The sequence below is a fragment of the Serinus canaria genome, chromosome 12 (assembly GCF_022539315.1).
Source record: "Serinus canaria isolate serCan28SL12 chromosome 12, serCan2020, whole genome shotgun sequence".
In the NCBI taxonomy this organism is placed as follows: Eukaryota; Metazoa; Chordata; class Aves; order Passeriformes; family Fringillidae; genus Serinus; species Serinus canaria.
Genome location: NC_066326.1, coordinates 16,801,191 through 16,828,618, shown reverse-complemented (window position 1 = coordinate 16,828,618; position 27,428 = coordinate 16,801,191). Strand labels below are relative to the sequence as shown.

The 27,428-nt window shown below is 43.0% G+C and overlaps 1 protein-coding gene across 4 annotated transcripts in view; it reads right to left on the bottom strand.

Annotated features, from left to right (window-relative positions):
* Window positions 1–27,428, bottom strand: part of IP6K1 (inositol hexakisphosphate kinase 1) — a 37,012-nt gene that overhangs the window by 7,826 nt on the left and 1,758 nt on the right. For 2 of the 4 annotated variants that reach the window (XM_009090994.4, XM_009090993.4), the window contains exons 3-4: window positions 24,230–24,329; window positions 226–571 (exon numbers count right to left, since the gene is read on the bottom strand). In XM_009090994.4, coding sequence (XP_009089242.1) covers window positions 226–448 — 223 coding nt within the window. In that variant the 5' untranslated portion in view covers window positions 449–571; window positions 24,230–24,329. Of the gene's footprint in view, window positions 1–225; window positions 572–24,052; window positions 24,076–24,229; window positions 24,330–27,428 lie in introns of those variants that run through there. The other 2 variants (XM_050979267.1, XM_018914964.3) reach the window with 2 other exon arrangements.

Below are 27,428 nucleotides of genomic sequence, written 5' to 3'. Positions count from 1 at the left end.
CACATTCTCTGTCTAGAAAGAGGAGCACATTCAACTCAGTGTGCCTACCAAAAAAACCAAACTTCCTCCCTTCCAAGTGCTGCTTTTAAATTGCCAGCCTGCAAAAGGCAGTTTAAAAAAAGCAATATGACCCCAAAAGACAGCAAGACAGCAGCAGCGGCAGGAAAATGGAAGGGCAGGTTCTTAAAGGCTGTAACTGCATTCTGGAATACCAAGAGGCCTCACCTTTGTACTCAGGTGTGAACTCCTTCATTTCTGGGGGCAGGGACTCATAGAAGCGCTGCTCCCGGGTGATGAGGGGCTTGCAGACAGTGTGGTCGTCGTAGCGCATCATGCTGCTGTGCCCGCCCACCTGGTGAATGAAAGGCTCCAGCAGGACCCCCCGGTCTCCAGAGCGAGTGGCATTCTTGCCATACTTGCCCACTTCCATGGTTTGACAAACACACATTGCGTTGGGCACCCGTTGCACTCTTGGAGCATGGGGAGAGCCACATGGGCTGGGAGGGGTAGCTCAGCAGTGGTCAGGCAGCCACAGGAGGGAAATCTCAGCAATTTGCTTCCTTGCAGTGATCTGAAAAAGCAAGAGATTCCTGTTAGCAAAGGACCACTTACATTCACTCCTCATTTGCTTGGAGAAGTTTATGGTACTTATTTATATCCATATCCTCTTCTGTTTTCTGTTTACATCCAGCTTGTTCCAGCACACTCCTCACCACCTCTTTAATCCTACAGGTAAACACACACTAATTCAGAGGCAGTCCGGTCCAGAGTTCCTCCAACAGGATTGACAGAAGACAGGGAAAGGAGTAAATACAGCTACTTTAAGCCTTCCATCATTATAAAATATTATTTCCTTCCCTGTTCATTTTATTAGTATGGCAATGGAGCAGACAGCCCACACCTGCCTATCAGTATTGGTGACTGACACAGGCGGTACAAACACTTCCAAAATCTTAAATCCCCTCCTCATGCCTCTGCATTTTTAACATCTAAATAATTCCTGTTCACCTGCTACTGTCACACTGTTTCCTCCTTTAGTGCTCACTTCTCTTCAGGGACTGACATTAAAGATGCAGAGTAAGACAGTCATTCTGTCACTCTGCGTGCTGGAACTGAATGGATTCTGCTCAGATTCTCTCCTTTATTACTCTCAGCCTTTCAGGACAATTTTCTAATGCTTTCACAGCACCTACATGCACAACAAGGCCCTGATCTCTAGAGGTAAGCAAGATATACCACTAAATCCAAATGAGATTACAAGTGCTTTAGAGAAGCAGATGGTCTTTTAGTGTTTGCAGAGTGCCTGGTACAGCCACAGGATGATGGAAAAGTAAAGCTGCCCAAATTCTCTGAGATGACTTGCCCTTTTTCCAGCTTAGATCACAGCTGCCCCTGAGGCTGCTGGGGAAAATGTCACAGGATTTCCTCCCAACGATGAGTTATCCAAATGTTGGTACAAGAACCAAGTGGCGACCACAGTTTCCAAATGCACCAAATTTCCAGTCTCTTTGCACAGTGTCAGCCAAGGGCAGTAATTTAAGAACTGAGGGATCCTGGAGGCCTGAACAAGGGACACAGCTCAGGCTGTTCCTCATCTGGCCACGGGATGTCTCTGCAGTTACACAACATTGCCAGGCCGGGGGAATTCTGGATGAACAGGAGCTCTTCGCCCCGCTCCAATTCGGCCATGTCAGAGACGAAGCTCAAGAGATTCAAAAGGGGAGGTGATACTTCATAATGTGTTTAACCCGATCTAACCCAAAATCCCCACAGCAGGACAATGCTTCTCTCTCTCTGTTTGCTCATTCCTGCTTGCTCCCTCGCACTGGGTTTTTGGGATAGTATGAGTGTACGTACATTTGAGTTCAATCATCTCACTGATCCCATGGAAAACATTTCCTTTTGTGGTTACATGACCACACCACCACGTTCAATGCAAGGGGAATAATGTGAATAGTTAGCTGGCTTTTAAGGCAGGGGCCAGGAAATAGGAGGGGAAAACCCCACAACACAGATTGTCCCTCTCTGTAGTAACTCATGTCAAAGTCTGTTCAAGGCATCCCTCAAACTGTCTCCCAAACTCACTCAGAGTCTAAGCTGAATCATAAACAAAAACATGCTGGGGATTTCTCTCCTCCCTCTTATTTGCTTTATCAACAAGAAGAAATTTCAGCAGCAGGGACTCACATGTTTTAGTTGGGTTTAACACAGTTAATATCCAAGAACAAGTGAGGTACCACCATCTGCAAGAGGTCAGCATTTCACAGATTCCAGACAAATCTTTCACAGACTGAAGTTTCCCCTTCCTGATGCAGTTCTTCTTGGATTCAATTTCTTTTATTTTGCCAATGACTGAAGCAGAGCTTTCAGCTATTCCAAACCAATAAAGAAGACAAACTTAACTTCACACCTTCCTGTAGTTTAAACTTCACAGGACAAGAGAAATACAAGACTTATCTGTGTGACAGTTGTTGTACTCAGGAGACATGCACACGATGCTCAGGACTGCAGTCATCCAAGGGCTGCTGGGAAATGGCTGTGGCCATCAAGTGTCCTGGGCTCACAGCCAAGTATCCCAGCACCCACAAGAAACCCCAACATGACAAATTGTGGGTGTGCAGGCTGCCTGGGAGGAACTGAAAGCCATAAAACCAAAACATTCTGAGGCTGTGACACAAGAGAAGGAGCTGGGCATCAGGTGGGGAGAGAGTCCAAAGCCAGATACAACTGCTCTACACATGCATCCACACACTCTAGAGAAACAGTCAAACAGGCAGAATTTTCCCATGTTCAAGTGAATGTGAGAAAAAAGTATTTTGTGGCAAGCAGCATTTTGGAGGCATTAGTAAAGAGGACAATTTCCATAGGGCTTGAGAAAGACACTTTAGAGCTCAGATCCAGCTTAGTGTTTTTCATCAAACTAACTCAAAGTAAAGGGTTACTACTAAACATAGACACTATCCACAAAGACAGAAGAATCCCAGCAACTTCAAACGAATATTAAGCAGAAAACTATTTGAAGTCCTAAATATTACTCATCCTTTGTCTGTTAAACAAAGGCATGAGTTTCAACTATTTTAGCTGGCTTATAAAATTCAATGTCCTTCCAATTAAACTGCAGAACACAGTGCACAATCCAAGAAACAGCTTGAGGGAGACCAGCTCATTTAGGCAGATCCTTTGGTATCTTCCACCACCACCACTGCAGCTCAAGCAGCAGTGAAACACCCAGGCCAGTTTAGCACCCTCTTCCAACAGAATGATCTCTTCTTAAAAAGACAAAGTCTCCACTGAGCTGGACTCAGGAAAGGTGGGGCGTGGGGTTTAGGAGCAGAGTTATCTGTGACTACGCAGACACACCACCCCCCATATTTCATTATCCTCCCCAGTAACAGACTCATGTACTGGAACAAAATTTGCTCTACAATATTTATGTCTAGACATCTCTTTGTCAGTGTATCTGCTCCAAGTCTGATCTGCATACCTCATTGTTTAAACACTTCCTGGCAATAAGATGTGTTTTCTTGTAGTAACACATTTCCAAACAAAATTCAATAAGACATCCAAGATAACTCTGCTCTTCCTAACCCATTAAGTGGGGTAAACGCTGTCCTCAAAACCAAACAACACTCCCCAGCAGGGAACATATCCCTTCATAAAAACAGTGCTGGGTTCTTGAAGACCCAGCCAGAGACCTCTTAAACATTACTGAACCCTAGCTGAATACCACAGGAGTCTTACCAGACCAGCATCAGACCCAAGGAGATGCTCCTGCCAGTTCACAGCGCCAGAGAACAAGAACAGCAATGTCTCCTCTGAGGGTGTAACTTAAAGGAGACAGAAAAATGAACCTTGGAGGTCACCACAGGACGAGAGGTGAGGGCAGGGAGCTGCAGTGCCATGGCTGTGAGAATTACTGCTGAGCACCACACGATGCTGATGTCCCTGCTCTCTGTAAGCCATCTTGTACAGGAACACTGGCAACGTTTCACAAGTCACTGGTGAAGCTACTTCCTTAAATAAAAAGGAGAACAAATGCTTTAAATTGTGATGAATCACACAGCAAGAACACTGACTGCCCTCAGCAGCTTGCACATCCGCGTTCCCAGCACCGCCGCTCCTCCGACTCCAGCCCCAGGCCCTGCCATAGCAGGGCTAAGGCAGATGGCTACTGATGACTCTGGAGAGAGGCCACAGGCAAGGGATAAATACAGACCTCAGCGTCACCATGACACAAGCTGGACTTTCCCTGAACAGCCCCAGAGCGCTCAGGAGCAAAGCACAAGAATAGAAAATACCAGTATAGCAAACAAGAAAACTACAGCATTTGGTCAATTGGTTCCTGGTGAGCTAGACTCATTAGCAAAGAAAAGCAGAAGCATCTGTGCTGAAAAGCAGGGTTGTTTCTACTCATGCTGGATTGGATGAGGTATGAGAAGAAAATCCAGTCTAAGAAAGTTAAAAAAAAGTGTTTCCCACTGTGCTATGAGATCAACTTCCCAGCACAAAAGCTGACTCCCCCACAGGTCTGAAACATGTCTGTCTAGTCAGCAGTAAATGGAGATGAGGCCTGGGACCTAGGCAGAAACACAACTCTCCAGGAACCTGCAACAACACTTAGGAGGTAACCAGAAACATTTGGCTTTGGTGACATACAGGAAGCTACAAATTTTCCTAGCTACTTAAGCACATAGTTTTGAATCCTGAGCCTTCTCACTCCTTTCTGGACAGGCTGCTCTTACCATGACAAGTGTGGCTCGTCAGATTGAGGCCAGGAAGTGGAACACAATCTATATACATGCATCCAAAGCAGAACAAAAGTCTTAGGAAAAGCTGCTCAATAATGCCAGCTGAGGAGGAGAATGGCAACAGGGAGGAAGTGCAGTGAACAAGAGCTTGGAGAGGACAAAAGCCACTACCACACATGCTCCACCCTATGTCATGAGCTGAGCTTCCTTCACCAATCCTCTTTCTTCCTCATCAACAGGGCACATATGCACCAACTGCTAAGTGTCCACAAGGAAAGAGCCTGATCTACTTAAGATACAGCTTGTCTGAACCTAGGGAAAGGGAAATAAAATTAAGCTTTTAGTACAAGTCCTTAGACATAGCCCGTGTTTCTGGCTCCTAAAGATCTGAAGGAAGACTCTGCAGGTTTTAGCTGGGAGAGTTAATTTTCTTCTTCATAACTTGTATGGGGCTGTGGTTTGGATTTATGCTGAAAACAATGTTGATAACAGAGATGTTTTTGTTACTGGTGAGCAGGGCTAACTGAATCAAGGCTTCTTCTGCTTCTGACACTGCTCCACCAGTGAAGAAGCTGGGGTGCACAAGAAGCTGGGAGGCAACACCCACCTGGCCCCAGGGATATCCCAGGCCATATGGTGTCAAGTCTAGCATACACAGCTGGGGAAAGACAAAGGAAATGGGGATGTCTGGAGTGATGCTCTTCTTTTCCAAGTCACTGCTACTGTGATGGATCCCTGCTTTCCTGGGGACAGCTGAACACTTGCCTGCCCATAGGAGGTGGGGCTGTTTTACCTCCCTTGTGCCTGCAGTTTTTGCTTTACCTGTTAAACTGCCTTTATCCCAACCCACGAGTTTTGTCACTTTTACCCTTCCAGTTATCTCCCTCGCCCCACCAGGAGGGAAGTGAGTGAGTAGCTGTGTGGGGCTGAGCTGCTAGCTGAGGTTAAACCACGACAGACTACTTGTGCCATACTTCTATCACACTGATCACAAAGCTTCAGCACTTCTGCCAGCAGCCTGCGAGACCAAGAATTTTCTCCTCTTCTTTTCCTAAGAAAGGAGCGGAAGCCAAGCCTTTTCAGCTCTTTCTGAAGAAAGAGAGGCTGAGCCATGTACTTTTAACTCTGGCTGGACTGCTGAAACCACTCACTAAAACCAGGGCTTAGATCTGGGCTTAAACAAGGCTTTTTCTTCTTAGAGGCCAGATTAGTAAGAATTGCAAAGGCCCTTCTGCTGTCACCTACACATAAGGCATGGCAAGCTTTCTGGGAGGGATGAGGTACTGGGAGTCCTTGTTAGGGATTCAGACCCAGGACACAGACAATACCCCTCTTCTCACACTGGCAACCCTACAGTGGTAGCCTGTCTCTGTTTTTATGTTTTTTTTTTTTTAGCCAACTCTTAGCACACAGCCATTAACAGGGAAGGTCTGTCACATTCAGCAACATATGGAGCAGGTATTCTGCAACATTTTGTGAACACCTGTCATGCAGCTGTCTGTAGACAGGGGTAACCCAAGCTGGGGCTCAAATGGCCTCTTCCAGCTTGTATTCCTGTCTGGCCTGATGCTGGACAAGCTGGCACTACTGTGATAAGATGCTGGGGAGCAGCAGAGGACTGCACCTAACAGGGATGATATGATTTAATTCCCTTGCTGCTCTTTTCTCCAGGCTTCCCCTTCCTCACTGGAGAAATGCACCACACTGGCAGGAGAGCACAGTCTGCCTAGGGACCTGCCAGTCCTTGTCACTGCTATCAGTGTCACTGCAAAGGCTGCAAGAAGGGCCAGCCCTGGTCGGATCATCACCACTCTTTCCTCTCCAGTAGGAAGGGGGGGATGAGCAAGAGGGAGCTGAGCTGCTGAATCCTCCTGCTGCACCTTGCCACAAATACACCCTGCCTTGGTAGAAAAGGGCACCTTCCTTCTCTGTTCCAAAGCACTGGCTGCAGTCCAAGCCTGAGAGTTTCCACAGCAGCAAGACCTGACAGAATATGTACAACAAAAGGTTGCTTTATCAGTACCAGCCCAGAAGACTTTTTTCCAAGCCTGTGCCTAAGAGAGCAGGGTGATCCAATATTGGCTTTGCATTTTATAGGAGAAATGAGATTATGACACATGCTTTATAGAGAAGGGCTTAGGGAAGATCAATGCTTGTGAGGCCTCATTGCTCAGCTTCCTGTGAGCTAATTTCTGGCTTCACATCATTTACAAAGAGGAAGAAGTCTCCACAGGTTACTTTTAAATTATTCCAATGCAAAAGCTGGCTGTTCAGCACAACTTTCCAATCCAATGGTCAGAGACAGTTAGAAAGGAACATACCAAGAAAAGACATTTTTAAAAATTTACATTAGTGCAGGGGCTCAGAAACTCTCATCAACAGGCAGAAAATTGTCCCTGAATTGTCAGCATGACAGGGGGAAAAGAAAAAGATTCATGCCATTCCCACTGAAGAAGCCTGGCTCAAAGACTAACTCAGAATTTGTAACTCAACTTACAGACTGAATAAGCAGAGGGAACAATTTTACCTCCGGTCTCAAAAAAATCTTATGTTTAAAATTTTAATCTAAATTAAAGTATACCTACTCTTCAGCCACAGACCTTGGCCTCTTCCCCGACAGTGAGGCTTAAATAAGCAGCCACAGCCCTAAGAAAGTCCTGCACAGTCATCCAAGTAACCACCCACATGCCTCCCCAACAGGAAGATGATGGAATGACTATGCTGAGTTCAGCATGAGGAGGAGTCCATTCAGAAACTGCACTTTCATGTCAGCTGTGGGTACCAAATTCTACAATCTCAACAGCATCAGAAGGCAGGATGGAGGAGCAGGTGAATGCACCACAGCTGCTGACAGCAACAGAATGAGTCAGAGCTGGGGATGGCTGTGCTGAACCAGAGGACAAATGCATTGCACAGTGAGCAATGCTGGCAGGAAAAGGGAGGTGTGAGATTTTGTGGGAGCATGGACACAGCTCAGCCAGATGGATGGCACAGGGAAGGGCTGCTCAGCACTGGGGAGCTGCCCCACCACACCAAGGAGAATCCACTGCAGTCAGGCAAGCAGGTTCAGGTTTGTGTAACAACAGGGGTGAAGAGAACAAATGGCACCTTCTAAGTTTTCACCTCATCTTCTCCTGTCCGAAAATGCCCCAGAAGACCTTGGAGGCATCACTCCAGAGCCAAGGAAAACAATCTGGCCTAACCTCCTACAGAGTAACTGCTGGCCTCTGAGCAGAAAGGTGCTGTCATCACCCACATGTGCAAACACCTCTGGAGCCTGAGCTCCCACTCCCACCTCCACATGGACTGGAAAAGGAGAAATGGTTGTGCACCTCAGCCTTGTGTCCCTCAGACTCCTAGCTAGTACAAACACCTGGAAAGCAGGTGGAAAGATGGGACAAGAACCTTCCAGCTTCTGTAGAGAGGAAACAAGAGGAAACTTCCAGAAAAAGCACCAAAATCCCAGAAAAAGGAAGTACTTGTGCAGCAATAAGAGCAGTTTTTTCAGGCTTCAGAAGGTGGTTGACAGGAACTGAAAGGAACAATCAATATGCTGCACCTTACACTTGTCACCCAGAGCAAGCAAAGCACAGGTGCCAAAGTGAGGATTCTGCAACAGGAAAAACAGTCAACTCTCAACAGCAAGGGCACACAGAGTTTCAGACCTTACCTGAGCAATGAAAAAAGAGAAAAAAGGTGTGCTTCCTGGCTCTTTGCCCTCCACAATCTTATAAAAAATAAGGGAAGATAAAGGCAAACACAGAAGAGATTTTATAGTCTGGGGTTTTTGCTATTTGAAGATAGAAGTAAAAAAAAAAAAAAATCTCTTTTTTTCCTGCTTTCCGAATGTGTAAAACCAGTGAATTAAGGAAAAAACCCAGGGGAGCATTTAGGCCTCCAGCTCTGACAGGGAAACGACAGTGAAAACACATACATCGAAAGTTTGGTCTGCACAAGAAAAAAATGCACATTGATACTTCATTCATCTACCATGTTCTCTTTAGGCTGGTAAAACAGGGAAGTTTTTGGGTTGAAAAAAGCTTGCTTGCATCAGTTGCTCTATAAAGTGATCCTCCACAGTGGAACCAATGCCATCCAAATGCCTGGCTTTAAAAAACCATCCAATATTATGTTCAGATTCCTTCTGGCACTGGCTGAGCCAAGTCAGTTTCTAACTCCTCCTTCAGTTATTTCTTCAGACCATGGTTGCACAGGCAATCCTCTGACATCTGGAACAGCATTAACAGCACCCTCCCACTCAACTCTGCTGCACTGGTCCAACTGTTTGCAGCCTCACCATGAATCAAACTAGGAAACTGATCACAGTTAAAAATAAACCAGCACTTTGTCTTGTTTTTTTTTAGGATTACTTTTCAACCAGGTCAGATCCCCAATCTATTGTGCAGCTGTACAAACAGTTGTATCAGCACAAGGTGCCTGAATTGCTGATGGTTATCCTCGTGCCTAAAGCCAACATTTGCACTCCCAGCTCACCTCATTGCACGGCTGCTGTAGAACAGGATCACTGACCAAACAACACACAGGGGACTTGATGGCACTGCTTGCAACCATGGAGGGTCTCTCCAATGAGACAAAATGAGGTCACACTGATGTCTATCCTACAGCTAAGGCATGGCTACTGAGCTCCCTCAAGCTGTTGCTTGTCCAAAATTATATATCATTTTTGCAGTCTGCACACTGAAATAAACATAAAAACATGACTAACCAAGTCACTAATGAGAAAGAACAGCTTTGGGCCAAGTTCTGAAACAAAACTCTCCCAGAAATTGCATAATCACTAACTATCTTGGTGATCTTCCATTCAAGAAACACAAGCCTACGTGATGTGCAGATTCCCACTAATTTGAAGACTGTGACATTCAAAGAGTGAACAGGGGAGCCTATCTTCAGTTTTGGCAACTCTTCAAATTGCAGCTGAATTTTTATTTGAACATGGAAATACAAACAGAAATACTGACAATCAGAATAAGCACTAAGTAATGATGCCATGCTAGCACACTTTAGAAACAACTATGAGACAAACAGACTGAAGGTTTTCCCAAATTATCAGCTCAAATATGGTTTGAAACAAAAGCAACTGAATATACCTCCTTTTTTTGATGGCTGCCTGGGAACCTACTGGGAAATACCTGGATCTCTGCTTTCAGCTGGTGACAGGTACCTGCATCAAACACACACCATTTTGAGAGGCCTTCTCATTGAAAACCAGCACAAAAGACTGAATAACCATAAAGATCTGACTTCTAGCATAGGGCAGGAAGAGCATTAATGAAATAGCTTCAGGAAACCAGCTTTCTACAGTTTCTGTTGTGTCTGCTCTAGAAGACAAAAAAAAAAAATAGTCTCTAAGCTGTTCAGCAGCCTTTTTTGTAGATGCCACCACATCAATCCATGAAGACACAAAACTGAAAAAATTGCTAATTGGCAAACCTTACCCTTTGTTCTTTAGCATGCATCTCAGGCTATAGCTTCATGACTTCCTAAGCAAATCTAAGTCAGCGTTCTTCAAACCCATCCTCTCTCCTGAGTCAGCACTGGCACTCACTGATCCTGCTCAGAAACCAGCCTGGCAAACAAGTTAACCCGGAAAAAAAGAAAAGTTGTTTTCGCCAGTGTGGCTTCCTGAACTGGTTTACTGCCAGTGCCCAACGAAAGCAAAAGGGGACAATCACTGAGCAGGGCAAGGGCAGGCACAAGAGGAGCACAGCCAATTCCATTCAGCTCCAGCTGCCCTGCAAACACATGCTCAGAGAACAGTCTCATCCCCTGACTTTAAAGAGATGTGAGTTGTCACTTGCAGCAGAAATATCATTTGACTTTTTCACCTCTCCTGACATCTTCTTTACACCAGCATCAGCACCCCTGCAGACAGCCACATTAAGTACCCAATCTGGTAGGAAAACAAAGCAGCAATATATAAAAAACAAAAAGCCTTCAGTTTTCAGTTGGATCAGGTCCCTAATACATCTGGCCAACAATCCCCCAGCATCAAAACATGGGAGAAAGTGGGAACCAAGGCACAGCAAAACTCCATCTCCAAGCAACTGGGAAGCTGTTCTCTTACTCAACAAAGATAAAATATCACAACATAACTACCTAATAGTTATACAAAACCACTTTGGTTCAAAAGATTTAAACAGTACATTAAAAAATCTGCAATCTAATTCTTCATGTTTGCATCTTCCACAATACACCATTAATATTTAAAATGCCCTATTTCCTCAAAAATAAATCTTTAATTTATTTGATACCAGCATTATTTTCAGAGCAAAAGAGCTGCTAAAATATATAGAGGAGAGTGAGGAAAGCCTGTTGTGATTAAATAGGGCATGACAAACAGCAGCAGCATGCACAAGCAGTACTGGGGAGCAAAGCCAGGGGGAACAGTGACAACAACATTATACAAACAACACTGATTCATGAACAACAAAGAATTCTTAGAAACTGCTGCCTGGGTTACATCCAAGGTTCTCTTTACCTTGGTTAAACTATTAAGAAAGTCACTTCAGAAAGCTGACCACTTCTGCACAACGAAGCTTTTTAGGAAGGAAGAGTTGATCCATCTAAAGGGCTCTGTGTAGGAAACCACTGCAGCAGTTCCTGTGAGTCAGTGGAGTTGCAACAACACTGAAGGTGACACGAAGCTGGAACAAGTAATTTGTCCCGTGCCCCACCATGAAAGGGCTCTTGTGCCAACACAGGTCTGTGTACATACCCCTCAACTGCTGGGGAGCAGACACGTCACCCTTGGCTATGCACAGCAATTCCTCAGTGACAGGGACATCCTAGGGTCTCCTCAGGAGAATTTCACTAAGGTATGTCTCATGACTTTAGCCTCACACCCATTTCCTCATGATCAACATCTGCTATAGCAAGCTCTCACCACTGGCTTGAAGCACCTCACTCTGGACACTGCTTTCATTAAATCAGGGGTTCCTGAAAGCCCAGGTTTGCTTCAGAGGTGCAGAAAATTCAGTTTTTACTTGCCATCTCACTGCCATGTGGAGGAAAGCACACTTACAAAACAGTCTGGGCTACTGCCATGCAGAACTCATTCCTCCAAAGTTCAGAGATTAAGTTGTGGCTGCTGCTTGAAAAAGCAGCAAGCTTCTGTTGTATTTGGACAATCTTGCAAAAAAACTAGGTCTTTAAAAGAAAATACTAAGTTCATGAGCAAATGCTGTACCTCTGTCCCAACACATCACTAAAATATCATAAATCACAAGCAAGAAGTTAATAAATTTCTGGCTTCTGAGAGGCACTAACATTTAAAGCGTAGTACTTTCAATATCAAATACACATATTACAGGGTTTTTTAACATTAAGGAAATTTAGTAAAGCTGTCATTTAGGATTTGCATTTAGGCATCTGAATTTCTCACAACTCTCCAATGCAAGCAAAATACAGGTGCAACAAAATAAAGCAAAGGTAAAACTGTGAAGTTGCAAAGCACTAAGCAGAAGCACATGGCTGTCCCCTTTAGATCAAAGTGTCTCTTGGGGAACAGACCACTATCTCTATACAGTGAGACTTCATAACCCTGTCACACAAGATTATCAGCCCATATACACACAGCTGTCTTTTGGCAGGTAGTCAAACCTGAGGCAGTGGGAGTTTTACAGGGGTCAAGACTCTTGCAGGATTCATCTAGATCTATCTTCTGCTGCTGTGAGATGAAATATGAAAATGGGAGAGGAATTGATCATAGAGGTAACAGAGGTTTGCACAGGGAATGTTTCTTACCCCGCAAAGGTGACCTTCCAAAGCCTCTGATTCTCCTCTCCTTTAAGCGGATTATGAATCCTACCCTTGGGAGACTTCTGCTCAGCTACCAGCCCACTGCTATTACACATTAACACTACATCTTGTGTCCTCATTTCTACCATTAGAGAGATATTAGAAAAATTTATAAGATGACTGCTCAAAGACCAGAAGACTTCTAATGGAATCTCTAATCCAAGTAGGGAAAGCCACAGCCAGTGATGTTTGGAGGGGACTCTTTGTGCTGTCATATACCCAGCTGCAGATCTGCTTAGTGCTTCCCTGCTCAAATCCCAATTCAGCTTATCTGCACATGCAGGCTGCTGACTACCCTGGAAGCAGACATTTCATCAAGGAAAGACTGAAAAGCAGTGATCACCATATGCTAAAAAATTAGGGCAAGTCTAGTGAATGCAGTTCACAGCTCCTCCACTCGTGTACCGAAGCAGAGCCTCAGCAGGCACCAAGCCCAGGTGGGCTGTCAGGAAGTGAGACAGCAATGCCCTGCAAGAACATGCTGGCACCTCAGAGGGAAAGCCAAGGAGCAGAATGCAGCACATTCAGTTACATAAATCCTTCTTTCTCACAGCCATCAGACACCAAGAATTTGAGGACAACTTTCCTCCTGTTCTTTTGGGGTTTTTTTTCACCTTACAACAAGACACCATTTGGACACTTCTGAATGGAGTCTACAGAGCAAATCCAGAGCCTTCCCTAGACAACATAACCAGGAATTATCCCTCTTGCCACTTAACAGTGCACAGATGCAAAGCAATCCATGCTGCCATAGAGGTGACCATATACATTTTTTATTCATAAGGTAATTCAAGTTGCAATGCATTATAAATTCCACAATGAGAAAAAAAAGCGGGGCTAGACATGAAGGGAAACCTCAACAGGAAGGAACACACTTCCAGCATCTCTGTGAATAGAGATTTAGGATGAGATTAGACACACATGCAAGCTAAATCTAATGGACACAGTTCCCATTTGGGACAAATGGCGAAGTGTTCTCAGAATTAAAAAAAAGTACAGGCTAACACAGCAGATCTCAGAAGCATCTGTATGAACACCCCATGATTTTGGCTGTTTCAGACTACACAATGCAATAGCAAAGTGCAGCCAAGAGTTAAAGAGTTTTAACCAGTAACTGTACAGAGAAGCTACAGGGTTAACCACAGACACACAAAAGCCACAAGGAGCTGAACCCATGAAGAATAATTACAAAAGCCATAAACGCAGAGAAGCTAGAATTACATTCCTTAGGCAGTTCTGATAAAATAAGGATGATCTATAGCTTTCCAAGAGACCACTAACTGAAAGACAAACGTAAGCAGCTTGTGGTGAACTCAGATTTTTAATACTGTTCTCAAGTTTTAAATTATGATGCTTTTAAAACAGAAAAAACAGCCTTGATTTGAAAGTCACTTGCTGCAGATAATTGATCCCCACAGAAAAATACACAACTAGGACAGAAAAATGAACTCCTAATTGCTATTTTTGATTCTCCAGTGGCAAAAAACCTCAAGACCAGCGTTATGTAAGACCATTAACCTCTTTGCTCATAACTGGCACCTTAATTTAGCACACTACCACACTAGAAAGCTTAAACTGAATTCTTAATTCCAATGCATACCACTGGCTGCAGCAAGGCAGTAATAGCAGTATTGGAAAGGGAAAAAAAAAACCCAAAGCAAACACCACACACTGAATTTTGCAATTACAGTTCTCTGGGCATAAATATACATATATACCTTAGCCTGACCAGATTTAATGACATAGTATTCTTTTCAGACCAGCAATCCTGAAAAGATTACCAGATGCTCCACAGTACCTTAGGAACACTGAAGAGAATTTACAGTAGACATTAGGTAAAGAAAACCTCCAGATCACCTTTTATAACTGCAAGTTTGTCAAACCCAAAGAAGCTGTAACCCTTTGAAAACAAAATTACTTTGCTTTGACTGATTGTTTTTCTTCTTCTCAAACTAACCTCGCAGTATTCCAAACACATCCTCCCTAGGTATGACTGAAATCCCCAAAACTCCCATGTATTGTATGAAACTACAGTTCAGTGCCAATCACAAATACACATGACTGAATGAAAAACAAAACAGAGGTATCTTGAAGAACATTCATGTGAACCTCCCCACTTCTTCCCAAGAAAAGACAGATTAATCTTCTACACTGATAATGAGCCAGACTGATGAATTTCAACCAGACAGCCTCTTAAATACTGTCTTCCATCCACTCTTATCACACTGTGGCAAAGGATGACATTCAGGAGGAAAAAAAAGACTGATTAAGAGCCTACTTTCAAAAGCTAATGTCCTGTGTGGAAAGAGCTCTATGAATCACTCCTTCATCCGCCTCTGACTCCATTTACTCTTCAGAATTCCCTGATGTGCTTGCATTCATACTCCACCCATCCAGTCTGTAATGTCCCAACTTGCACACAAGAATCCTGTAAACCACCCAGCAAACTTAAGCTAAATGGCCCCTAGTGCTCTTCCTCATCCACAAATCCGATTATTTGATCACAGAAGACAATGAGGTGCGTCAGACACAACTTAGAGTCAGTAAATCCATACTAACTGTTCCCAGTCACATTCCTGCACATGTTTCACACAGGAAAGGTGCACCAAAAGGACCTGACCCATGACTGTCCCCAGGACTCAAGTGAGATTGACCACCCTGGATTATCCTTTGGGCCTAGTTTGAAAATAAGTGATCAGAGATGTGCCAGCAGCTCTGTGACTTTTCCAAGATGACAAGGCTGGCACTACAGCACCATTGGGTCCCATGGGCTCCCATGGCTCCAGTTCTCTCAAGTAATCCTCCACTTGGTGTCCATTTGCTTCTGACTGCTGGCTCCTCTTTCAACCTTGTCTCTAGACACAAGAGCCAGGAGACCTTGCAACTGAAGACCCACTCAGGCATAAAAACCACCAAATACCTCAAGGAAGCCTGTGCATCACTCATCCAGCCCCCTTTTTCAGCAGAGTCTTTGTTTACCCTTTCACCGCCAGTATAGAGGTAGAAGTTATGTCAAAATTATCAGGAATGTTGCAAGAAGCACTTCCTGTGAGAAAGTAGCTGCTTGCCCCATTCAAAGATAGAAATGCAGACTAACATGGCCAAGTTTGTTCTGTCTGTATTCCAAGCTGTCAAAGAAATCCCAGGTCACTTTGCAGACATAAAACAAACTTGCTGGAGTTGCATTACCCCATTTCTAAAACATCTGGCAAAACAGCCTCCTTCTCACTCTTGGCCAGACTGTATTTAGCAAATGGAAGTTAGGTCTGTCAAGAGAAAACCTAGACTCCCCTGAAAATCCCGAAGAAAGCTGCATAAAGAAGCTTCTTTCCAGCTTTAATTAAGAATAAAAATCTAGATGACAGAATAAGGAACTAAGATTTTCACACACTTAGATGCCAACTGTCCAGATTGCTCCTGGTATAGAAATGGGGTTGTTTTATGATGACTCCATCCTCTCAGGGCTTTAACACACATATTTCAGTGTATCAAATGAGAGGGAAGTGCAGGAGAGTACTCTCAGCTGTTGCAATGTTCCCCAGGAGAAAGCAGAGCCAAGGCAGGGAAGGCTTGCAGCCCAGGTCCCTGCTGCAGGCTCCTGGCACTGAGCAGGCATCTCATGGTGCCACATTCCTGCTGCCAGGGCGGCGGGAGTGCCTGCTGGGCCTGAAAGCCAGCACGGAAGTGTCACAAAACCAAACAAAAGTACTTTTTATCAAACTCCACAACTCACAAGTCTCCCCTGCCCCCTTCTGGGAACAACATGGATTTGAAAACTTCAGTCCCTTCTCCCAATGATAAAATTGTTTACTCGGGCAAACAACAACAACAACAGAAAAACCAGAAAGAGGCTTTTGCCTCAAGCGTGAGTCCCTTCAGCAAAGACATGGATGCTATTAAATGCATCTCTTGCAGCAGCAGAGGCAGACTCAAACTGGATTTTCCTCGCCCATACACTGGAGCCACTGTCAGGAACTCTCGCCTGTCAGAAAATGGCTGGACAACTCACTAAGCTCAACTCTTATGACTGAGCTGATTCACTCCCCAGGTCACGATGCAGATGCGCAGTGCAGGCTCCCTGTCCTCTACCCCAATAACTCAGCACCTTACTTCCCCAAAATAAAAAAATAATAAAAGAAGAAAGCATAGAAAAAAATAGCAACTGCAGCAAAACTTGCATGATACACATTAACTGCTCAAAAACCTTTTCCACAAGTTATAGAAACCACATTCAATTAAGCTGCTGACTGTGACCTGACTTAAGCAAAAATCCCTTTGCAGTGACTTATTGATGTTGAGACTTTAAATGTTAAAGACAAACAAGCTTCATTAGGGCCAGAGGCAAAAAGTTCTGCCATCTGCCTCTTCCTACCACTGCTAACAAGAAAAACATCACTCTGTTGTTTCTATGTGCAGTTTTTTCCACTTCACAATGCTTAAGAGAAAACTTGCTCTTTCCTCTTTACCTTCAGAGTACAGTCCTGCAATACTCTGCTACTCGGAAAACTTACACAGATATTCAAACACTTCTCCTTTGTCTTTGCTTTGCATGTAGACTACAGAAGAAAGCTAAGCCAAGACCCCACATCCCATTCCCACCTGGGACAAGGAGAAGGGAATTTTCAAAGCATGACTACTGGTAAGCAGCCATTTAGATTCTGTGAAGGGAAATGTTTCTCATATTGAAGAGATTGACCCCACAGTCAAGATCCAGACACTCCATCCAAAGAGCACATTGTGAACAACAACACGTCCTGTGCAAAGGGAGGGTAGAGCAAAGTCAGCTGCTAAGGAGCAGAAACTGGCTCCAGTACTCAGGAAGCAGCGCAAATGTTTTGTTTCCTTAGGAATTAGGACAACATATAGATTTAAACCCATCAAGTCTAGGAGTTATGCATCAAAACCCAACACAGACTTGCCACAAAGAACCAATCCAAGCCAGCTAATCTCACCCTTAGGGCCTCTGTAAACCAGTGTTTGATTTGGTTCACTTCAAACTCACTGTAAAGCAGCTTTACAGTTCCTATCATACACTGTGGGTTGTGACACCACTCTGATCCATCTCCTCCTCAGATCTATACATTGCCCTTTTTCTGAGCTGCCTGAGAATTAATTATATGGAAATGAAGAGTGTTAGATAAGGGCATTCCAAGCAACTGGCTCTCTTAAAGGAGCTGGGGACTGCACGATCTCTGCCTTCAGAAAATCTGTGGCAATGCCCATTCAGTACAATTCCTGTTATTAAGAGAATGAGTTTAAGACCCAAACAAGCAAACACTCATCTTCTCACTTCTGTGGCCAGAAACAAACATCTACTCAGCTTGGGCTCTACCTCTGCCTCTTGCTACCATCAGATCACATCAGAGCAGCATCCTGACTGAGGATGTTCTGCCAAAATTGTAGGTGATGCACAAACAGCAGCTCTCAACAAAAAGATTAACAGTTTGACTTTTAATGTGTTGTCTGCATAAGCTCCACTATCCCTCCATGGAATGCAAGGCACTAACAGCTTCACAGCCTCATGTGAGCTGGAATTTCAGTACCCAAGAGGACTTTAATCTCACATATGCAGACAGAGATACACCAGGGCATTTTGGCAGTTACAACAGCATTTGAGATGACTGGAGGGGCACACACATGAGAATTTTCTCTAACTGTGAAGATAAAGCTAAACAAACATTTTGCCTCAGCTACACTCGTCTTTTTCTACACAGGGAAGCAGAAAACACTTACATTTGGCAGGTCCTTAATGGCATCCTGCAGTTTAATCAGACAGCACAACTTCTGTCTGAACACTGGTAAAATACTCAAAGCCATGAGAAATGAAGCAATTCTTACATCTCTCTGCTGAAGCTTGACAGGTCAGCAAAGCACTCAGTTGATGTGGTAAACAGATTCTTTAGGTATCTTTTAGATAACCATAATCTACCTGAGATTACCCATATGGAAAGGAAAGAACCAGGAACAGGCTACTGGTTTTGATACTTGCACTGAATGTTTCCATGATCTTGGTAAAACCATCCACTTGTGGTGTACTTCAGCCAGCAGAAAAACAGCTTCTCAGAAAGGAACAATTTACTTGACTATCTTGCTACTTTTAAACCCTTCTTTAAAGCCAGAAGTCCGGCAGTCATTTCACTTTTCATGATCCCCTTGCACTTAATTTCAACTTAGTCTTGCCTGTTAATTAAAATTCTCAAAATCTAAAGAATTTGTGTCCCAGTACATGAACAACTGAATTGGTTTTGTTAATATGGACTCAAATTAGGGCATCTCTTTTGAATGAATGTGGTGCTGCTTGGCTAAAAATCCAAATCCTTGAGCAACTTTTCTGTTTATATGGCAGAAACTGAAAGACAATCTAGGAGCACATCAGTCCAACAGAAAGACTTAGGGGAATAAAAGCAAGATTATCCAAACAAGCTCATTTCACCCTGGTAAACAAATTCTTGTGCCAAAAGCACAAGGAGCAGTTGTTATCTAGTAGCTTGTTCTGCTACTGTAATTCTGAGACATTGATACTAAACAAAATTTGGGGCTTTCTTAAACATCTGAAAAGGCTCAGAGAAATGCAAGGCAGTCAGTTATACAGTACTCCAGATTATACCAATGCTCTGGACACCACTTAATTTACTGTATGAGAAAATGGAACTGCAGATTGCCCTGTAATTTCAAGTAGACACCCATGCTACAATAAATATACCAAGGTTTGTATGGATAGGTAAAATTTTCTATGCCCAACTGAGAGATGCCCTCCTCTCTCACTGCAACCCCTTCTAACTTCACATTGCCAATGAAAAAATTAATTCAAGTGGAAAAGGCGTATTTTGGGCCCCCACTTTTTTATCTAATTTTTTTTTTCCTGGAAAAAAGGCTACTCACAATGACAAAGAAAGCATTGCTCACTCTTTACCTTCTCAACACCTCCAGCAAAACAAGCTTTACCTTAGAAAAGTCATTTTACCACTATCAGTGCCTCTACATTAAGGGATTTCACTGGCAGAGCTTCACTAGTTAAGGATGAACATGCTGATTAATGCAGCTGTCCCAAGCAGTTGGGGCAGAAACAACGTTATAAGCACGTCCATAAGGGAGTTACAGCCACATAATCACGTTGCAAATCCATGCCTCGTACTTGATACCAGTTTAATTTCCCTAAGCAGGTGACCCTTAAGGGTCACAGGCAAGAAAACATGAGCTATAACTTCTCTACTGAACACTTCACTGTGATTTTTTCTCCACAAGGAAGTACCAAGGAAGGTACATTCTCATATACAGTATATTCTCTTGTACTGTCAAACTACTTAAAAAAAACCAAACCAAACTAAAAACACTGAAAAGGAAAGAGAAAAAAACAAACTCTGCATTAGGGGGGAAAGAATCTCAATAGAAGTGTTACAAGAAAGTAAATAATGCCATGGAAAATTCAAGGATAAAGGACAACATTTCATTTCTGAGGTTTGGAATGGGAAATAATGACATCTGCCATGGCAAATATACTTTAGACAAAGACAGTACACTAAATCTGGTACTCTATTTAAGTAGAATATATGACACAGTATCTGATGGGACTGAAAGCTAAGGTAGTCATTTCATTTGAAATGAAATAGATAAAACTAAACACAATTTCATATAAGGATACTCTCATCCCTTCAATATGGCAGAACACACATGACACATAACCCAGGCTCATGGAAGGGATTTTGATCTGGGCCTGTTGTTATCCTGTAACTCTCCTGAGGATCAGCATAATCTGCAAGACTTTCAATCACTCATACTGAAAATCTTAAAGCTGTTAAAATACCTTGGAGTTGTTTTGTGGCTTGCAGCATGTTCTGGAAGGTAAAGGACAAAGAATTAACAGGAGGCCCAGCCAGCTGAGTGGAAATGAAAGGCAATCCGAACCTGAGGCTGTCTTCTCAGGAGACACGTGCATCAGTCAGAGAATCACAACTTCAAGCACGGCAATGTGCTACATTTTTTGAAGGACAAAATCTGGCACTTAAAAATGTCTGCAAGATTGTTTTACCCAATCAGGGGCCAGTACAACCATCCTTTGGTACCTTCTAGCAAACCTCACACTTCCAAGGTATCCAATGCAACTTGGCTTTGCAAAAGGAAATATCCAAGAAGGGAGCTCAGAACACACTTCACTCCACTGTATTTCTCAAGCACCTTACAAAGGAACCTTTAATATTCCAAATCTTCATTATTACTCTCCTACACACTAACCTGGGCAGCAGGCCCCTTGAAATGCTTTGCCACACTAACCAGTTCTGTTTGAGGGTTTGAAGCAAGGAACTTCTCTTCATTTGAAGTGAAGACTCAGACAAACAAAGCCTATATTTAACTTCCTGTTCACTGAAGCAGTCATAAACAAGTCCCTGTAAACACTCTACAGGTCACAAATTCCCAATATCTTATCTAAATGTTAAGCTGCTGAAGTGGATCTCAAAGCTCCTTCCAACAGGCTTTCTAGTGTGCCACTTACAACAACTGAGGCCACTGGTTATGTAAGAGATGTAAAGCCAAAGCAAAAGGAAGTATGTTAAACCTGATATGTCAAATTAGTTTGTAGATAACTGGATGCAGCACCTGCATATACATTAAAAAAATCTTCTGCCCCATACACTAAAAAAGCACAGCACACTCATCTGGAAGACACACAAATTGTGGCAAGTTTGTTTTTAACAGCAAAACCTCTCTTCAACTGTATCACAGCTACTTTAGTTTTTCACACATTAAGTTCTTCTACAGACACTGCAAGGCCATGCTGCAGGCTGGTTTGGGTTGGGTTTTTTTCCTACAAAATAACAGTCTGCTAAATCAGATGTATTCTCACTGTCACAATACATCACAGGCTGTATGTAGCTGGGAAAGCCAATTTCCCTTTCATTTTCTCTTCCAGATCAATACAGTGTGATAACATGTGCCAAAAGCATACCATCTCAGGCTGAAAAACATAAAATAACAAGCATAATAGGTGGAAAATAACACATTTCTCTTCCTTGAGAATCATTAAAAAACCTGCAAACAACAGGAAACCTGAAACAAAGTGCTTTGCACTCATACAAGAGTCAACCTGGCAAGCTCACTACCATGGGACACTGATCTTTGGCAGATTCTTAAAAGGCTTTGAATTTTCTTCTGGTTGTCATGTTATGATGGGATGAACTCAAAGACACAAATTCTCAAACACTTAACCATCTAACCTGTGATTTTTAATTGCCAGGTTTTAGGAAAGTATTTTAATTGCAGTGAATAAAAACCTTGGTTCACTTTTGTCTGCTGAATGATACAATACCACTAAGTATTTTAACTAAGAATATTTGAGTCAAACTGCATTCACAAATCAGAACTAATTTTTAAGACAACTGATTTTTGTCATTAGGTGAACCAAATTGTCAATAGGTTCGGTTTTCTAAGCTGCTGAAATTCATTGTAAGTGTCAGTGCTAAACATGCTACAAAAGTAACACACAGATCACAGAAATGGAAATTTCTGTGATCATACTTAACTAGAGCTAAGAATAATTAAGGAGAAAACAGAAACCCCCAAGTGTTGTTTTTACACTAAAAAAAAAAAAAAAAAACCAAAAACCAGTGTGCAGAGCACCTGAAGTGAAAACTATTCAACTCTGCATGCTGCACCACAGTGATACCAATTCAGTCTGACTAAAATAGAGTTAGAGGTTTTTCCTCAGTTCTATAAAAATAAAAGATGCATAAAGCATGCTTGATAATGCTTATTGGTTCACATTTAGCTTACTGTCAAATTTTAATAAGTGTATTTGGGTCAACACTTGTGGTAAGAACTGTGAAGTATTAAGACCTCAATTACATAAAGAAGATTTATGCCCAAGTAAAGGAAATGCCACTTGCACAGCGTAAGAAAACACACTCACAATACCTGCTTCTAATGGAAAATAAAGTAAACCACTCCATTACTTGCAAAAGTAAAGGGATCCATAAACATTTTATGCAGTGTAACACTTAATCTAAGTAAAATCCACATATTTGAGACAAACATGATGTGGGTTTTATTACAGGAAGCATGGGAGTGTTTAAGAAACTACCTTAAAAAAACCTGCATATGTATTGTTTCAACACAAATTGAGCTTCAGACTGCTTCAACAATTCTTTTGGGACAGACTCAAAAGACTCAAGTTAAAAGTTCTTTTTATTTCTGTATTTGTGATATGAGACTCAACCCCAGTGAATTCAACAGGTCTTTTCCTCAGATGTGTCACGCAGCTTTACACAAAGACCACAGCTTGGAAAAGTATAATAAACCCTTCACCAAGCAGTAGTGTTGTGAGGGTCTTCCAAAGCTCCAAGACTTAACCATGTTTTTAACCAACCAACCAATTCAAGAGCAGCATATCTCATCTTCTGCAAGAGCTCCAGGAACTTCACGGCAGTTACTCGATGGTTTGATTCAGATACTGAGTAAGACATGGGACTATGCAGACCCCAGGCTTCTCTCCCAAATCCTTTCTGCTTTAAATAACTCACTGACATCTGCACTCAGTGGTGCACTGATTTTGGTGCTCAAAGCTGCTTATCACCTATAGTTAGCTGTAATGAGATCATGACTGCTCCCCACACGTGCTTAAGCTGCTCAGACAGTACTGTCAAAGGACACTAAACAAACAGCCAGCCCTATCTTCTTGTGCCCTTTTTAAGATTTCTGAACTCACTGTTGGAAATGCTTGACAATACTTTGATACCAACAATGGAATAACATTAATTGGAATTAAAGATCACATGATATTTTGCATTAATGCACTCTGGAAGTTTAAACAATTGGGGAAAATGCAGCTCAGCACAGAACTATGGTGGTGGGGGGGGGGGCAGAGAAATGTCAGAACAGAATATACAAGCTGTACAGTTTAACCTTAGATCAGCACTTAAGTCAGCAGTGACAGACAGAGGAGCATGCCCTGAAGAGAAGGCACCATGTGTCTCTTCTCCCTACCCCAGGAAGGTACTTGTGGAGTTCAGCTTCAAACTAAGACCATCATCCACCAGGTCAAGAGCTTCCCCACCAGGAAACTGAACTGTGTGACAACCACTACTTAAATACACCATGTCTAAAGAAAACAAGGTCATTTGAGTCTGTTTATACCACAGATATACTGAGTCATATCTTTGTTGATAAAGAGGTGGGGGAAAACAAATATGATTGACTTTCTTACAAATTCAGGACAGCACTAAGTAACCTCTGTGAAACTGAAAGACTATCAGATCAGCCTTATCAACTTTCAGCAAACAAACTTCTGAAGAGAAAGAAAAAAGCACACAATGGTAAGAATTCTGAAACCATCATAAGGTGATTCAGCTGCAAATCAGCCACCTGAATGGCCAGAATTACTGGAGCATGAGTGAGCCTCCAATTCTTGGAATTTTAGTTCTTATTACAAAGAACTGACACCAATTTGGTGAATGAACAGGACTAAATTTTTCACTCTGTGCTACTGCACTTACCTGGATGTTCCTGTAGCATCCTTCAAAAATAAGAACAAAACTCCCACAAACTGTATCTACATATCCTTGCTTGAAGGGCAAAATTCCAAATGGAGAGGTAAAAAGCAAACAGTTTATTTCTATTTGCATCTCTAAGATGGCTGCATATGTATTCTGAACAAAACAGAAAAAAGTCACCTTGGAGATGTCACCCAAGCTCCTTTGGCTGAGAAGTCACTGGAATATGGAGCCAACTTCTCACAATCAAGAGGGAGCAGGACCCCAGAAGCAAGTCAGCCTGCGAAATGATGTATGGAAACGAGTTAGCAAGTCCTAAATTAGATTTTATTTAGAACTTTACTTGCTTGTCAATTCAGAATGTTTGAGAGCATGCCTTCCCTAGAGACTAGGACTGGAATTCACAAGTTCCTTTAAGGGAGCAAATGCTCTCACTCATTCCTGTGGGCTCTGGCAGATGCTCTTTAACAAAGCCACCAGTTGGGCTGAGGGGACACACTGTCCCCAGTTGCCTCAGCCTCCCTTAGCTGAAAATTCCTAACCAGGGTGGAACAGAGCAGGATCCATGACTGTTCCTCAGCAGGCAGGCATGGGCACTAGGGAAGAAAGGCTGGAGCAGAGTATATTAAACCCCAGCAGGTGAACAGGCCTGGTTGTAGGCCCCAACACAGGGGAGGTAGCGTTTAGCAAAGCAGCAGGACAGCTGGTGAAGGAGATAACCTTTCTAACTACAAAAGCTAAATCAGAGACAGCTTATCTACTGCAGCTCCCAAGCACGTGCAGTGACATCCTGCCAGGACAGCCACATCCATATCATAACCTCTTTCACTGCTTTTATCAGATTTGGTTGATAGATCGCCTACTAATATAATTATGGCAACTATGTCTGTGCGATTTTTTTAACAAAACAACTGCATCCATTTTAACTACTGTGGGCACATTATACAGCCCTAGAAACACCCTGTAATAGCAAAGCTTATTCCTTTACTCCCAAAGAAGGGGTTCAAACATTAATGACACCACATGACTGATGCAAAATAAACACAAGTTTAAGAAGCTTGTCTTTTACACACAGTTAATGCCACTCAAAATGCAAACAGAGGAGCCTGTGGAAATAAATGAAGGCAAAGGACTTGCACCTCAGTACCATCTGCAGAGTGGTTCACACCAGCATGGACTACACAGGAAGCACAGGCAGCCCAACACACTGATTAAGAGAACTGCATCTATTAGGAAGCACATCTACCCGAAGAGCACACTGGGAACACCAAAAATAACAGCTGCTGCCACATCAGAACGGCACAACACCGCGCACAGGCGGTGCCTGCAAAACAGAAACCAAGCAGCCACGCACACACACTTCCTCTTCCTCCCCCCACCACCCCTACGACAGCAGCAACAAACCTGATATTAAACACTGGCCAGCATCCTGCTCTGCATTCCTGTCACATCACGAATAGAAATGAGGGAGACTGCTAGCTGCTCCTCCATATAGCTGAAGGGCTCCTTCAGTTTACAGCACGTAACACAAATACTCGACATGACTCTTGCAGAGGGTTCTGTCACATTTTCTTTTCTTTTGCTCCTTTTCTCGAGCTCGCTAGGGACCCTCTGTACTTACTAGACTTGTTTTTGATACATTCCCTCTCAAAGATTGAGAGGTCAGAAATAAAAGCAGTTGTTCCTAGACATGTCACACTACTTAAACAAGCAACCAGAGAGCCACACATAAACTCTGCAAGTTGAGTTCAATGCTAAATCCTGCCAGCACCAATGTGACACTGTCAAATGCAAGAGCAAACAAATCAGGCTGCAGCTTTTTGTCAATACTAACTTCTGAGACTACAAATCCCAGCATTAACACTCCATTCACATCTCCAACATGTTATGAGCTAATCTCTGACAGACAGATTGAGGGAATCTACTGACAGCGAGTGAAGTGCCTGGGTTACACTGCAATAATCAAGGCCTCTGTCAGATCTTCCATGGCTTCAGTATCTGCATTCAACCACAGATGGAAGAAACACACCTCCTCTAGAGCATGGGTTCTGGATAGCCAATTCAAACTTAGCACCTACATTTCTTATCCTAGTGGAAGGCACAGTGAGTGCCAATCCCATATCCAGCGTGCCAGTCAGAATCCACCAGATCCACAAAAACCTTTAGGCACAGAGAAACTAACTAAACACTGAAATCTGAAAAGTGATCAAACCTTTTTACAAACACCTGGTGATCCACTGGACCAAGACTGTGCCCTGTAAGCAGATGGTCAACAAACAGCCCCGAGCTTGTACAGGGCTCCTCATCTTGCACCAGCCAAGCCCAACAAGGTCACATCTCAGAGTTTGATCATTTTACCCAAAAGGAATAAGCTCTGTATTTGTGGGAGAAAAGGAAAGAAACAAACCAGGCAGCTCAGATGGGATGAGCAGAGCATTCAACTGCCTAATTAAGAAGAAATCACAAGTTGTTTAAAAGGCCAATTAGCTGATTAAGGGCACAGGTACAACTCCAGCCTGGGCATTTTTTTGACCTCTGAGTGCTTGCTACTCTAACCTTGACTTTTCACTATGTGCAATGCAAGACAGAATAACTTCCAAGTCAGTTGACTTGCACAATCTGCCAAGAGAGGGGATCTCAAAGCACATCTAACTTTTCCTTCTATAATATTTTTATAAGAAGAACACATCCAGTGCTGTCCACCTGATGATCAGGCACACAGTGATTCACAGAAGTAGAAGAGAAGCATGGGCACTCCTTTTTCATTTAATTTTTGAATATATGTAAAAATGTGGTTTAAAATTATATTTATATGCAAGAAAATAGATAATGTAAAATACATTATTGCATTTTTACACAGTCACACTGCAGATTACCCTGAACTCAGATAAGACCCCATTCCAGCACCAGCCCCATTTCCCTTGCACCTGCAAAATCATTTATGCACTCACAAAGCTGGATGGAAAAACAGTTTGTCTTTAACTTGATCAGTCTGTAAGTCAGGGAACTCTGATTCTCACCTGCACAGGCATAAGCAACAAGGCAAGAACCTCCTATGGGTTGCAGCCTATACTTACACGAGCTGAAGTAACTGGGAAACCAACCACATATGGAACGTGAAACTGGTGATCAGAAGCATATCTTAAAAACTGTCCCCTTTCTCATCTCAACAGATAATCGCGCTCACTTGCTCCTCTTCTTTGCAAGAAACACACAAAACTGCCACAAAGTGCATAATGAAAAACCAGAGGGTCCAGGAGAGTGTCCCACCAGCATATCCTACTCTTTCCATCAGAGATTCCTACACTAATAACCTTGTGTACATTAACTTCCCCTCCAGGAGCTAAGGATCACTTCCCCTGTTCTCCCAAAAGTCCTT